Source organism: Salmo salar, chromosome ssa01, assembly GCF_905237065.1.
Source record: "Salmo salar chromosome ssa01, Ssal_v3.1, whole genome shotgun sequence".
Classification (NCBI taxonomy): Eukaryota; Metazoa; Chordata; class Actinopteri; order Salmoniformes; family Salmonidae; genus Salmo; species Salmo salar.
In genome coordinates, this window is record NC_059442.1 from 131,861,489 (window position 1) to 131,877,771 (window position 16,283).

Sequence of the window (16,283 nt, forward strand, 5' to 3'; positions counted from 1 at the left end):
CTAAACAGTGGGACAGGAGAGAGCGCTCTGTTACTACTATGGGACGTCACATCACTTTCAAATCAATCCCTTTTTAACATAACTTACAGTCTAGACTAGCTAAAAAAAACATTCTGTGCCAAAATGATTGCAAAGGGAAATATTGACCTTTCATTGACCCGTCTTTGTATTATGGCACTCATTGTAGGCTACTAGCGTTACAGGTCAGTGTACTCCTATAAAGTCGCCTGGGTCAGAACCATGCGTCTTTGACTGTACCTGGTCATCCATCTTCCTCTGCAGCTGGACGATCTTGTTCTCCATGCCCGTGTTGAGCTTCTTCAGATGTTGAGCGGACCTCGCCTCAATCTTCAGCTGTTTCAGCTCCCGCTTGGCACGCATGCGGCGGTAGGCACACTGGATGGTGATGGCGGCGTTCCGTGCCACCTTGAACTTCCTCCTAGTGAGCCAGCCTCGGACATGCTTCTGGATGATCATGGCTTTATGGTGCAGAAGGAACTGGGGTGGGGGAGAGGGGAGGTAGAGATCAGGGACAAGGAACCATTTATTATACTGTACAATGTGATGAGAAATATGTAGTTAACTAGATTTCCCAGTAGGGGGAAATTCTAGAGTACTAAATCCAAAGGGAATCTAGAGTATCTGACAAGGCACAATAGCAGGCAGCATTTATGCAAGGCCCGCCTGATCACATTCCATTTCAAAATCGGAGCACTTCGTCTCCAATTTTTCACTCACACAAACAGGACAACAAGTCCAAGACTGAGGCATCTTCCCAGGGTACTCTTTACTCTTGATAGAGATCTAATCAATTTCAACCACTGATAGCTTCAACATGAATACAGTAAGGGATCGGGAACAAATGAGAGTGTATACAAAATCCAGGATAAAGGTAAAAGGTAAACCAATGACATAACAGGTAGAGTATTGTGGTTGTAGTACCTCCTGGAAGATCCTGCGGGTGAACATGCCCCTGGTAAAGGCCTGGATGGTGACAACAGCCTGTCTCACCCTCAGATAGCCCCTCCGCTCTCGGACCATACGATACTGCTTCTGACAGATAACAGCAGCGCGGATTAGACGCAGCTGCTCCGCATACCTGAGAAAGACAGCAAAAGGAGGAGGACACGGAAAGTAGTTACAACACTGGCACCGATATTGATAGAAACTTGTTCGCGACCCTTGTAGTGTGATTTATCAAGAAGTTCCCTCGTGGGAAAAATTCTGAATTGACCAGCTACTTTGTTAGTCTAGCAGAACGTTTTGCTTCTCCTCTCACCTGCGGGCCATGTAACCGCGGCCAAATCTCTGCAGGGTGATGGCAGACTTGCATATCTTCTTGTAGCGGACCATCTGTAGCCAGCGTCGCACTGTCTTCTGGATCTTGATGCAGGCGGAGCGGAACTTGTCTGCCCTCAGCTTCTCCAGGTAGGCCACTTGGCCCGCCCGGAAGAAGATCTTGGTCTTACCAAACTGGAACTTGTCTGGGTCCTGGTGAGGGACCAGTCATTCATTCATTCATTCAGTTAAATGGAACTTCAGCTCAATCAACTGAGCATCAAGGCAGCTAGTTAAGTGGACGTTATCAAACACAAGGTTAAATAGCCCCCCCTCCCCCCTGCCTCCCCACCCCCTAAGGAATCCATGACATACTGTCCAAGGCGCATACAAATGATATTCCAGTAATAATGTATTAATAACATGATTCATCTCAGGCTGCGCATGCTGAATTCGCCACTGAGAACACAACGGGGTTTGTCCATTAGGACTGAAACTCATGACCTGCCTTTTTACATCCCCATTCCCCAGGTTCATACTTTCAAAGATGTTGTCTCTCAATACTAGAAAGTTAACATTTACTGTATCAGAGCAGACATGCAGTTGGTTCAATAATGCAAAGATGGACTGGCCCTGAAGGAGTTAGGGAGCTCCGTTGAAGAGAACAACATCCTTCGACCATGAGAGGAACAAAAGTGATCCTTTCTATTGGTTCATTTCCTTTCTATTGGTTCATTTCCTTTCCTATCCCGCTTGGGGCTTTAGGGCGGAAATCTTTCTTACCTTGACCAGGGTCTCTAGTAGGTTCCTACACACCAGTTTCTTGTCTCCTACAGTCATATCTGACTTCTTCATGAGGACTCTGTATCTGTTGAAGAAGTCTGGGTACGTCCACCTGGAATCACATAGGACTGGCTGAGAAGCAAGTCAAACACACACAGCCCAAATCTGAAACAGGCATATTTTAATTCATGAAAAAGGAAACCATTGTATTATTTTGAACAAATCTAATTGTAAAAAATGTCCTTACCACTTCCACGCAACAAAAGGCATGATTATTGTTAATCTCTAGTTTTTTGGGGTTTTGCGACCATGAGCGGGTCAGGACTAGTGTCGGTCCTCTAGACTTGAAACAGTAAGACTGCACTTTCTCACGTAGTACTTTGTCTTATGCAATCTGTTTTATGCTGTGTAACGGAATCAAATTGTTATTAGGAGAGCTTCGTGCTCTGTGGACAATTGCTCTCCTGCTGTTCTCCCTCAGGGAAGCACGTACCTCAGGGGAGACGGAATTCAATTTCCTCCCTGCTTAGGACGACCGAGAAAACTCAATGATGGAGCAATAAAAACAGACAGAGGAAAAGCCTCCGTCCAGGCAGCACAAATTACAGAAGTGACATGCCCATTACATCACCAGGAGTCGCATAACAACCACATTTTCTTACAATATATATAATAATAATAATAATAATAATAATAATAAAGCCATTTAGCCGACATTTTTATCCAAAGCGACAGACAGCCTTGCGTGCTTAAATGTTTTATATGGGTGTCCCCAGCGGGAATCAAACCCACGCCCCTTGGCGTTGCAAAGCGCAATGCTCTACCAACTGACCCACACAGGACCACAATCAATTTCTGTGCTTCCACTATCTATTGCACACAGCAGACAACATGGCCACCCGTGTAACGGTAGTGTTCTGTGTGTGAGAAGCAATCTTACCTTGATGGGTACCCAGCAGCACTGATGCGGATGGTCTCCAGGACTCCACATGCCCTCAGTTGCTGCACAGCTCTCCTAGAGTCAAACCTGCAACAGAGAGAGGGACAAAAGAACATGTGTACAAAGTTTCAAAACAAATCCTCATCACAATGAAAACATACCATTCTGGGAGTAGGGTTAATTACCATACATATACACAGGTAAAAGGCTATTACCCTCTCCCTACTGTACCTGAGCTTAAGCTTCCCCTTCAGTATTGTACACATCTCCACTAGGTAGAAGACAGAAGCATTGAGAGGAGGTTAATGCTAGTCAGCTAGGTGCTGCCTGGGCAGACTGACTGTGTCCCTACATACAGCCGTCGGTATGTTTGCTCAAGTCCAGCCACAGCATGTGACCAAGGCACTTCATTAGATTTAGAGACCTTGAAGAGGCACTTGTGCGAAAGAATGCGTCAAGAAGATGGCAACATAACCTGACCTCTCCTTCTGTCCTGTTTTTCGCCAGTAAACATTCTCAGTCTACAATGTGTGCTGTAGTAGAAACGCTTTAGAACACAAGACAATTCCTTAAATCGACCTGGAAAAACAAAAACCTAGGATATCTAGCGTGCTGGTTTAAATGCCTCATTCAACACGGCTTATCAAGACTGTTTATTGAAAAACAGTCTTTATTTTGGACGACAGTTTCTGGTAACAGTCAACATGGTTGTGCCTCTGTCAGCAAGAGAAACTGTTATTGAGTCAGAGGACTTGAGAGAGTTATTCAGCAAGAGACAGAATCAGCACCTCAGGCTACACTCGTCTAGGCAACCAAAGAACAAACACAGCACACGCAGGTGATGTCCCTCTCTCTCGGTCTGTCACACACAGTACTCTCTCCTGGTTGTCTTTTCCCATAACTCCACGCATGTTTGTGTTCTGTTTACATTAGCAAATATTACCTCACCATGACCGTACCACATGTTTGAATAAGAATGGCAGACCACATATTAGGCTCCTAGATCTGATTAGTGAAGCCAGTCACGGTAAGAAGTTGGCTTCTGATTCTTAAACACACTGTACACAAACATACACACAGAACAGAGCCCTCTTTGTTTACAGTAACACTGTAGTAATACTGTACCAGTGGGTACAGAAGTCCCAAAAGCATCTCTTCCACAAAAAACGGGCAAGGTTTTTCAGTCAACATGAAAAAAAGTTTGCTAATCCAAACAACTTGGCTATTTGAGCAGAGAAGTTAAATGAGACAGACAAGACACACAAACAAACTCTACCGTATTATGTTGCCTACGTACAGTTGAAGTTGGAAGTTTACATACACTTAGGTTGGAGTCATTAAAACTTGTTTTTCAACCACTCCACAAATGTCTTGTTAACAAACTATAGTTTTGGCAAGTCGGTTAGGACATCTACTTTGTGCATGACAAGTAATTTTTCCAACAATTGTTTATAGACAGATTATTTCACTGTATCACAATTCCAGTAGGTCAGAAGTTTACATAAACTAAGTTGACTGTGCCTTCAAACAGCTTGGAAAATTCCAGAAAATTATGTCATGGCTTTAGAAGCTTCTGATAGGCTAATTGACATAATTTGAGTCAATTGGGAGGTGTACCTGTGGATGTATTTCAAGGCCTACCTTCAAACTCAGTGCCTCTTTGCTTGACGTCATGGGAAAATCAAAAGATATTAGCCAAGACCTTAGAAAAAAAATTGTAGACCTCCACAAGTCTGGTTCATCCTTGGGAGCAATTTCCAAATGCCTGGAGGTACCACGTTCATCTGTACAAACAATACTAGGCACTAATAAACACCATGGGACCACACAGCCGTCATACCGCTCAGGAAGGAGACGCGTTCTGTCTCCTAGAGATGAACATACTTTGGTGCGAAAAGTGCAAATCAATCCCAGAACAGCAGCAAAGGACCTTGTGAAGATTCTGGAGGAAACGGGTACAAAGGTATCAATATCCACAGTAATACGAGTCCAATATCGACATAACCTGAAAGGCCGCTCAGCAAGGAAGAAGCCACTGCTCCAAAACCGCCATAAAAAAAGCCAGACTACAGTTTGCAACTGCACATGGGGACAAAGATCGTACTTTTTGGAGAAATGTCCTCTGGTCTGATGAAGCAAAAATAGAACTGTTTGGCCATATTGACCATCATTATGTTTGTAGGAAAAAGGGGGAGAAAAGGGGGAAGAACACCATCCCAACCGTGAAGCATGGGGGTGGCAGCATCATGTTGTGGGAGTGCTTTGCAGCAGGAGGTACTGGTGCACTTCACAAAATAGATGGCATCATGAGGGAGGAAGATTATGTGGATATATTGAAGCCACATCTCAAGACATCAGTCAGGAAGTTAAAGCTTGGTCGCAAATGGGTCTTCCAAATGGACAATGACCCCAAGCATACTTCCAAAGTTGTGGCAAAATGGCTTAAGGACAACAAAGTCAAGGTATTGGAGTGGCCATCACAAAGCCCTGACCTCAATCCCATAGAAAAGTTGTGGGAAGAACTGAAAAAGCGTGTGCGAGCAAGGATGCCTACAAATATGACTCAGTTACACCAGCTCTGTCAGGAGGAATGGGCCAAAATTCACCCAATTTATTGTGGGAAGCTTGTGGAAGGGTACCCAAAACATTTGACCCAAGTTAAACAATTTAAAGGCAAAGCTACCAAATACCAATTGAGTGTATGTAAACTTCTGACCCACTGGGAATGTGATGAAAGAAATAAAAGCTGAAATAAATCACTCTACTATTATTCAGACATTTCACATTCCTAAAATAAAGTGGTGATCCTAACTGACCTACAACAGGGAATTTTTACTAGGATTAAATGTCAGAAATTGTGAAAAACGAAGTTTAAATTTAAATGTATGTGTCCTATCTAGGGAGTTTTTCCTAGCCACCATGCTTCTACACCTGCATTGCTTGCTGTTTGGGGTTTAAGGCTGGGTTTCTGTACAGCACTTTGTGACATCAGCTGATGTAAGAAGGGCTTAATAAATACATTTGATTTGATTTGGCTAAGGTGTATGTAAACTTCTGACGTCAACTGTACTCCGTCACCCCGTCTGACACACACAAATATGTCAGATCTGGGTGACTGAAAAACCAAATATTTACTCACGAGAATGCCTCCTTCTCATCATTAGGCTTGATGCAACGCACATAGTGGGGGGTGGTGGCATTCAGGGTCTCCATGAGGAGCTGCAGGGAGCTGCGGAACTACAGTGCACAAAAACAGAGGAACGGAGGATGAGAAGTACTGCAAAGGCTAAGTTAAAAATAAAACTTGTTTAATCCCACCAATCATTGTAAAAACACAGACTTGTTACGTCATTGCTTCCTAATGAAAGGTTAAAGACATTGTTAAGAAAATGACTATGACACTAACACAGACAGGCTCCTGTCCAAAGGCCTCGGTGTCAGAGAGGATGCTAACCTGGTGGCCCACGGTTTTCCTGTGCTCCTTGTTGGGGACTTTAGGTGTAGGTTTGGCCGAGCGCACGTTGATCCTGGAGGACTTGCTGGAAGAAGACGTGGAGCTGCTTCCGTCTTTATTAGTGTCCTGGAACAGATCCGCCACGAGCTGAAACTGGAACAGGGGGAACATCATTAATATGTTTAGCAGATGGTTTCATCCAAAACAACTTAGCATAAAACAGATTATATTAGAAGCCATTTTACAGCCGGATAACAACATAAATTCACCAAACCGCACAAAAAAGTGCCGTTGAATTTCCACAAAAATCTTTTTCATAAGATATATTTTTACATAGTGCTGTACTGTAGGATCCAGTGTAACGGCGGGTGTGTTAAAGAACCCTGATGAGACTACAGTAATGAAAAGCATGGCTGGACAGGACGTCAATAAAGCAGCATTTAGGCGTCTGTCAGGAGAGTTCTGGAGTCACATCTCCACAGCAGAACCAGTGAAGGTGAACAATTTGAGTGTCAAGCAGCAGCATCCACGTATTTACGGTGGATGCAGAGGGAATATTGATAATAACATAATAATATCTCAGTCACAGATAAGGCTGGTGCGGTAAAACAGTACTAATAGACTGCAGTGCAGTCCCACCATCCATACTGATAATGGCACAATAATATCTCTGTCACAGATAAGGCTGGTGTGGTTAGACAGTACTAACACACTGCAGTGCAGTCCCACCATCCATACTGATAACTATTCTCTCATGCCAAACTTGCGAATAAATATTCTGACATTAACACGAAATTCCTTTCGGAAAATGTTTCCTTTATAACTTTGCAAAGAATATGCTCTGTAAGCAGGATTGGACTTGTACGAAGATTCATGGAGGTTCCTTGATCCCTCCACCTCCTCTGGCTTGGGGTACAGCTCAGGCACCTCAGAGTTAGCGGGGCTTTCAGGCTGTGAGAGATGATAGTAATGGTCCACTGAGGAAACACTTATCAGCCGGAGGAAGTTTGATGCCCCTCACATGTCCTCCAAGGCTCTCCAATGTTGATGGGTTTCTGCATCACTGTCAGCTAGATATGAGGGGGTTTAAACAAGCTTGGGGCTTTTGCCAAGTTCTCAACTACTGAGCAAAATTGACACTAGAATACCAATTGAAATGACAGAGACAAAAATGCAGCACAGCATATTGTACAATATTGAGACATGCTATGTCTTTATCACTGCTTTTGTTTAGGAAACCTTACTGCAGCGTTTCCAAACCTCGGTCCTATCCATGCTGTTCAATGGAGCTTGGTGTCTTTCTGATAGTAAATAGATATGGCACAGGCAAGATGCTTTTAGCCAGAACATAAAATATGAAATCTCTCCTTGCCTCTCAATATTCCTTCTCATTTGCACGCTCTTAATGGCTGTTGCATTAGTAATGCTGAGGAGAGGATTTTGGCGAGAGGGAGACAAGACAGATGAAAGAGAAATGGCTGAATACGAGATGCCTAATACGAGATGAAGTGAACTAAAGTTGGTATTTGTCCCAAAGAGAGTGGCAGAGAGGGTGAACTGAACAGAAATGACTGAGAAAGCTAATGCACTTTTGGCTCTCATCACTTAATCAGTTAAAAAGTTAATGCAGAGAACATGAGCTGAAATTAGGTTCCAATCAAGCAGTTCGAGTTTGGCTTGGAGAGGCAGGAGTCAGCTGATCTCTAGAAAGTGTGTGTGTGTGTGTGTGTGTGTGTGTGTGTGTGTGTGTGTGGAGACAATTCATCTGCAATATATTAGTATTTTGATATGACATCTTAATTTACATTTCATGTATTTCAAATGAGAATGCAAAGCAGGATTTAAACTTTAGGGTTCATGTGAAGTGTTGCCAAGTTGTCAGCCTGGCTTTAAACAACAACTCGATCTGATAGGAGCTATACTTCCCAGCATAGGGACCTGTGAAATGCTTCCAACTTGCCACTTTCTAAATCGTGTTACTCTTTTGGCGTCATTGCACTCTATCCTAAATCTCAAGCCTCTTTCAGCAGTAAATCTAATTTGGTAAAAGCTTTACGGTGCTGCTTTTCCAAGAAAGAAGTCCACACGGTTAAATTAGTTAGAGCTTAAAAATATCATTCTTTGCGACATGCTTTCTGCATTTAAGTGGTCAGAGTGTGCTGTTCAGTGTGAGTTGAAGTGTCCACTAGAATCGTTCTGATGATTGGATCATTGTGGTAGCGATCTAATGACGTTCTCTCTCACCTTGCTGGCCTTCAGAATGTTGATGTGTTCCTCGTAGACGGTGTCTCTGTTCTTCTCCAGGAAGCCATCACACTGGTATTCAACCTGCCAAGGGGGGGAACAGAGGTATATATAACAGACTGCACTTCACAGCCAAATACACTGACAACTAAATGAGCAAACATTTAATCAACTATGGTAATTATGTACAATAGGGACTGAGGGTTGTTTGTTCAAATCCCAGGTGGCCCATACAGTCCTGCTGTTGTGTCCCACAGCAATGCACTTACAGTAACCGTAGCCAAACATCCAGCTGTACATTGAATAATTTAAAGCATTTGGCAGTTTAAACAGAAGCATTTACTGAGCATGGGAGGGAAAAAAAAGATGAACCAGATTAGCAAACATTCTGTTTATTTATAAAAAGTCAGATGTAAAATAACATGAGTGCAGGTATTGTTTGGAAGGAAATCCCTCTGTCAGTCAGTCTATCATCCTTCCCTTCTGTCTGTCCATCAGAAGCCCCAGCCTCCAGGCAGTCTGGTGTCGCACTTCACCCCTGCTCTCTCCTCTTACTCACAGATAGGGTTGCAGGCTGTTCTAATTTTACAACTGGCGCGAGAGAGGAAGAACAGTGAGTGAATGCAGATCCTTCTCCTATTCACTTGAAGAGTTAGACGAAGAGAAACACCCCCAAGGGAATCGGTTTAATACCATCTTAACCGAGGTAGAGCTGGGGAAATCCTACCTACATTAACAGGACTCTCGTCCCACTCTAGCCACTCACATCCCAAGCTTTTCACGGAAATTACCACGGTAAATAAAAGGACATTGCTACAGCTGCCTGCCTATCATCTGTTTACATGACCCACATTAGGCATCAGACACACAGGCAGTCCTTTCTATATAGTGCCAGCTCCTCTGCGTAGGAGCGCTGCTCTTTTGAGTTAATTAGAGCTTGTGTATGTGTCATAAGGAGGAGGGGTGACATTGCAGGGCCAATGAGATCACACACAATAATACTAACACACAAAGCCTCTCTGATGAGTCATCCTGGGATAATCATATTGGCTCTTTTCAGGCAAAGCCCCTGCAATGAGGATGATTCATGTCAGGTCCTTTAAAAGTCCTTTGAATAGCACAATTTGTAGATGCTCCCAATTATTCAGCCAGGCATACTGAAGCAGTTTGGTTTAAACACACGACCATGCTTAAAGGACTGTAACAACACCTCTAGCATCAGGTCAATTTTCACCTAACTGAAGAGCCATGCGTACAGGTACTTTTCATGTGAAACATGTCTCTAGGCTGGGTCTACCCACCTTATCAGCAAAGTGAATGATAATGAAAGATATGTTGGACATCCGTGGTTTCTGGAAATGGACGCTGCTTGAAAGGCGATCGTACAGCTTCTGGCACCAGTTCTGATCGGTCCCTTTGGGCACCTGTAGCAGCAGCAGGTGAAGGGGAATAAAGGAGAAATATTATATAAAACCCATGAAGGCAACCAGAACTTTCTATCCAGGTTAGCTGTGCTCAGAATAACAATTACTTTGAGGTTGTTCCAAATGATCGTCAATAACTTCAAAAGGGCTGTGGGATGAGGATGAGTGAAATAAATAAGTCATCTGTTTTGTTGCAAAGTCCTTAACTCAGATAACAATCTGGATGCAGGCAGGGGAAACAGACGCAGGCCACGCTGTGCACCTATGAATGCAGGATGAATCCCATTAACTGAGACCAGAGGTTTAAAAAACGCAGGGATCAGCAGCGTGTTCCACTCTGCTCCCTCCAGACCAAAACACAGAAGATTGTTCAACACCTGTGACTGCTCAAGTGCATTCAGCATTAAAACTCCTCCAGTAGCCAATTGTTCATATACACTTCCCCGCTAATGCATCCCAAAAAGAGAAGTTAAGAACTACTGGAGCAAGGACAGAATTGAGGACTAAAGATGAATGTATTATGTATGTAAGACCGGGTACTCCACCTTGCACTCCTCATCCAGCAGGTCCAGGATGCCCAGCTTGGCCTCGATGAGGTCGATACACGGCTGGTTGTCATAGAAGTCGATGAGCGTCCAGGGGATCTGCTCCTTCATGTACTCCTCCTGCTCCAGCTTGAACACATGCTGAGGACACACAGAGACAGTCCCACAGTGAGCTACAGCACAGGTTATCAGTTAGATTAAGTTCTGAATTATTTCACTTGAAAACATTTGTGTTGAGTCATGAGGTTAACAGCTAGAAGTTCTCAGGTCTCCTCTACACAACATTGGAATATAAGGTAGGTAGCTACACTGAGTGGACAAAACATTAGGAACACCATCCTAATATTGAGTTGCACCCCCTTTTGCCCTCAGAGCTGCCTCAATTCGTCAGGGGCATGTATACTCCAGTTGTGTGAAGTTGGCTGGATGTCCTTTGGGTGGTGGACCATTTTTGATACATACTGAAAGCTGTTGAGCGTGAAAAGAACTGCAACACTTTAACACACTCAAACCGGTGCGCCTGGCACCTACTACCATACCCCGTTCAAAGGCACTTAACTATTTTGTCTTGCCCATTCACCCTCTGAATGGCACACATACACAATCCATGTCTCAAGGCTTAAAAATCCTTCTTTAACCTGTCTCCTCCCTTTCATCGACACTGATCGAAGTGGATTTAACAGGTAACATCAATAAGGAATCATATCGTTCACCTTCGATTCACCTGGTCAGTCTATGTCATGGAAAGAGCAGGTGTTCTTAATGTTTTGTACACTCAGTGTATATTATAAATATAAGACTTAAACTCACTTGATTGAACTGCTGCTGCAGTTTCTCATTGGCGTAGTTGATGCAGAACTGCTCGAAGCTGTTTATCTCAAAGGTCTCAAATCTGTTCAGATGAAGAGAAAACAGTCACATATTTGGAGAGTCGGAAGCCTCTGGTGTATTTTCATCCTGTGTTTTAGACAGCGATTCTACGCCTAGAGGAAAACTAAATAGTAAATAATGTATTGTGTAATTTGAGTCACTTTTATTCTAAATAAGAAGATAATGTTTCTAAACACTTCTACATTAATGTGGATGCTACCATGATTACTGATAATCTTGAATGAATCGTGAATAATGATGAGCGAGAAAGTTAGATGCACAAATATCATATCCCCCCAGAAATGCTACAATGTTATTGTAATAATCTGAAACGCAACCAACTCAAACAGCAAATGCATACAGCAAATTTGTAGAGTCACAAGCTTGATGTTGTCATAGCGTGCTATGAATATGGGACCAAATACTTAACTTTTTACTACTTCTTCTCTGAGCAAGGTGGGACGTGACCGTCCCACACTATTCAACAGCCAGTGAAATAGCATGGCGCGAAATACATAACAGCAAAAATATCATAATTTCAATTTCTCAAACATACGACTATTTTACACCATTTTAAAAGATACACGTCTCCTTCATGTAACCACATTATCCGATTTCAAAAAGGCTTTACAGCGAAAGCAAAACATTAGATTATGTTAGGAGAGTACATAGACAAAAATAACCACACAGCCATTTTCCAAGCAAGGATATATGTCACAAAAAACCCAAAACACAGCTAAATGAAGCACTAACATTTGACGATCTTCATCAGCTGACACTCCTAGGACATCATGTTACACAATACATGTATGTTTTGTTCGATAAAGTTCATATTTCTATCCAAAAACAGCATTTTACATTGGCGTGTGATGTTCAGAAAATGTATTCCCACCAAAACTTCCGGTGATGACCACATCAATTTACAAAAATACTCATCATAAAACGTTGACAAAATACATAATTATTTTAAGAATTATAGATACAGTACTCCTTTATGCAACCGCTGTGTCAGATTTTAAAATAGCTTTTCGGGCGAAAGCACATTTTTCAATAGTCTGAGTACATAGCTCGCCATCAAAGCAAGCTATACAGATAACCGCCAAGTTCTGGGGTCACCTAAACTCAGAATTAGTTTTATAAATATTCTCTTACCTTTGCTGATCTTCGTCAGAATGCACTCCCAGGACTGCTACTTCCACAAGAAATGTTGTTTTTGTTCGAAATAATCCATATACATGTCCAAATACCTCCGTTTTGTTTGTGCGTTCAGGTCACTATCCAAAGGCATAACGCGCGAGCGCAATTCCAGACACGAAAAGTCAAAATGTTCCATTACCGTTAGTAGAAGCATGTCAAACGTTGTTTAAAATCAATCTTTATGGTATTTTTAATGTAAAAATGCGATGATATTCCAACCGGACAATAGTGTATTCATTCAAGAAGAAAATAAGGAAAGGCGCGCTCGCGGGATCGCGCATTACCAATCCTTTTGTCCCCAGGCAGTCCACTCATTGACTGAGCTACTATTCTCTGCCTGGTTACAGGAGACGTATGAAAAAAACTTTCTGAAGGCTTTTGACAGCCAATGGAAGCCTTAGGAAGTGCAACGTGACCCCACAGACACTGTAGTTTTGATAGGGATTAGAAAGAAGAACTACAATTCGCAGATCTCCCACTTCCTGGTTGAATTTTTCTCAGGTTTTTGCCTGCTATATGAGTTCTGTTATACTCACAGACACCATTCAAACAGTTTTAGAAACTTCAGAGTTTTTTCTATCCAAATCTACTAATAATATGCATATTCTAGTTTCTGGGCCAGAGTAGTAACCAGTTTAATTTGGGTACGTTTTTCATCCGGCCGTGAAAATAATGCCCCCTACACTTTAAGAAGTTAATACACATACGTGAATTCGTCCCAATACTATGTACAAAAAGTGCTGTAATTTCTAAACGGTTCACCCGATTTGGATGATGCCCTCAAATTAAAGCGGACAGTCTGCACTTTAACCTCATAGTACAATTTCAAATCCAAAGTGCTGGAGTACAGAGACAAAACAACGACAGAAATGTCCCTTATATTTTGAGCTCGCGTGTCAAACTCATTCTACAGAGGGCCGAGTGTCTGCGTGTTTTCACTCCTCCCTTACACTTGATTAATAAATGAATGTCACTAATTAGTAAAGCACTCCCCTCACCTGGTTGTCTAGGTCTTAAAAAGAAACTGCAGAAACTAGGCCCTCCATGGAATGATTAGACTTTCCATCACAAAACAGTAATTGAGTGCATTGACGATGATGATGTGGCTCAGTTGGTAGAGCATGGCGCTTGCAATGCTATGGTTGTGGGTTCGATTCCCACAGGGGACCAGTACGAAATAGTATGAAAATGTATCCACTCACTACTTTAAGTTGCTCTGGATAAGACTGTCTACTAAAATGGAAAAGGAATGATAGACCATTTCAGTTTTCACATAGAAGTTGCGTTTGCAAAGTATTTCAAGAAACTGGAAAACATGACAAACAGTGAATCAAGCAAGTATTTTATATTCCACAAGTATTATCATATTAACTGTTTTGTACAGATAATTGTCAGACTCAAGTTACGAATCCCCCCCTGCTGTATGTCTTATTATTTGGGCTTTCTACTGTAGCTCAGCATCTTTCCCCTCCCAGCACCAGGCCAGGCTGCCAGTTTCATCAATAATCTAACCCACAGAAGAGAACCAATTAAGCCCTCAGTCAAACGGGCCATGAAGAAGAAAAGCACAGCTCCCCCAATTCAATATGGTTCCATCCTCCATCTACTTTAATGAATAGAGGCACTTAAAAACACAGGGGATGGAGGTATTTGGCTGTAGACACGCAGAGCGCTCACACACACACAGATGCGTATGTGGCAGTGTCTACAGACAATCACGGATTATAAAGGGAAAACCAGGCACGTCGTGGACACCGACGTCTTGCTCCCAGACAAGCTAAACACCTTCTTCACCCGCTTTGAGGATAACAGTGCCATCGACGTGGCCAGCTGCCAAGGACTGTGGGCTCTCATTCTCCGTGTCCGACGTCAGTAAGGCGTGCTCACCCTCGCAAGGTGTGCTCACCCTCGCAAGGTTGCCGGCCCAGACGGCATCTCTAGCCACGTCCTCAGAGCATGCGCAGACCAGCTGACTGGAGTGTTTACAGACATATTCAATCTCTCCCTATCCGAGTCTGCTGTCCCCACTTGCTTCAATATGTCCACCATTGTTCCTGTACCCAAGATAACAACGGTAACTGAACTAAATGACTATCGCTCCGTGGCACTCACTTCTGTCATCATGAAGTGCTTTGAGAGTCTAGTTAAGGATCATATCACCTCTACCTTACATAACAACCAAGACCAAGGGGAGGTATAGTCCGCATCCGGCCAGCCGGGCACTTCAATCCGGCCCGCGAGACATAAGAAATATATATATTTTTTGCCCTTTTTTCCCAATTTTGTGGTATCCAATTGGTAGTTATAGTCTTGTCCCATCGCTGCAACTCCCGTACAGACTCGGAAGAGGCGAAGGTCGAGAGCCGTGCATCCTCCGAAACACGATCCAGCCAAGCCGCACTGCTTCTTGACACAATGCTCACTTAACCTGGAAGCCAGCCGCACCAATGTGTCGGAGGAAATACCGTACACCTGGCGACCGTGTCAGTGTGCATGCACCCGGCCCGCCACAGTGCGATGGGACAAGGACATCTCGGCCTGCCAAACCCAGACGACGTTGGGCCAATTGTGCGCCGGTTACTACAGAACCCTGATCTGTAGTAACGCCTCAAGCACTGCGATGCAGTGCCTTAGACCACTGTGCCACTTGGGAGGCCCCCGCAAATTCATTTTAACAAACAATTGGTCCTCCAAAAAATGTGTCCCTCCGTGGAATTTCAAAATCCAGATGTGGCCCTTGAACCAAAAAGTTTGCCCACCCCTGCCCTAGAGCCACTTAAATTTGCTTACCACCCCAATAGATCCACAGTCAATGCTATCGCCATTGCAGTGCACACTTCCCTATCCCACCTGGACAAGAGGAATACCTATGTAAGAATGCTGTTCATTGACTACAGCTCAGTCTTCAACACCATAGTACCCTCCAAGCTCATCATCAAGCTTGGGGCCCTGGGGTCTGAACCCCACCCTGTGCAACTGGGTCCTGGACTTCTGACGGGCCGCCCCCAGGTGGTGAAGGTAGGAAACAACACCTCCACTTCATTGATCGTCAACACAGGGGCCCCACAAGGGTGCGTACTCAGCCCCTTCCTGTGCTCCCTGTTCACCCATGACTGCGTGGCCACACGCCTCCAACTCAATCATCAAGTTTGCAGACGGCACAACCATAGTAGGCCTGAGTACCAACAATGACAAGACAGCCTACAGGGAGGAGGTGAGGGCCCTGGTGGAGTGGTGCCAGGAAAATAACCTCTCCCTCAACGTCAACAAAACAAAGGAGCTGATCGTGGACTTCAGGAAACAGCAGAGGGAGCGCCCCCCTATCCACATTGACGGGACAGTACTGTGGAGAAGGTGGAAAGCTTCAGGTGTCTCGGGGGTACACATCACTGACGATCTGAAATGGTCCACCCACACAGACAGTTTGGTGAAGAAGGCGCAACAGTGCCTCTTCAACAGAAGGCGAGGTCAGTACAGGTGCATCAAAGCTGTGATAGAAGCTGCTTTTCAATCTCAAGGTAGACTGTTAAATATCCATCACTCGCCAT

The 16,283-nt window shown here is 43.7% G+C and overlaps 1 protein-coding gene across 3 annotated transcripts in view; it reads right to left on the reverse strand.

The window, feature by feature from the left end:
- Positions 1-16,283, reverse strand: part of myo5b (myosin VB) — an 82,869-nt gene that overhangs the window by 22,383 nt on the left and 44,203 nt on the right. For all 3 annotated transcript variants that reach the window (XM_045689449.1, XM_014129638.2, XM_014129645.2), the window contains exons 11-21: positions 11,479-11,560; positions 10,669-10,809; positions 10,001-10,123; positions 8,700-8,783; positions 6,456-6,608; positions 6,141-6,238; positions 3,002-3,088; positions 2,062-2,173; positions 1,280-1,491; positions 943-1,099; positions 259-498 (exon numbers count right to left, since the gene is read on the reverse strand). In XM_045689449.1, coding sequence (XP_045545405.1) covers positions 259-498; positions 943-1,099; positions 1,280-1,491; positions 2,062-2,173; positions 3,002-3,088; positions 6,141-6,238; positions 6,456-6,608; positions 8,700-8,783; positions 10,001-10,123; positions 10,669-10,809; positions 11,479-11,560 — 1,489 coding nt within the window. The remainder of the gene's footprint in view (positions 1-258; positions 499-942; positions 1,100-1,279; positions 1,492-2,061; positions 2,174-3,001; positions 3,089-6,140; positions 6,239-6,455; positions 6,609-8,699; positions 8,784-10,000; positions 10,124-10,668; positions 10,810-11,478; positions 11,561-16,283) is intronic.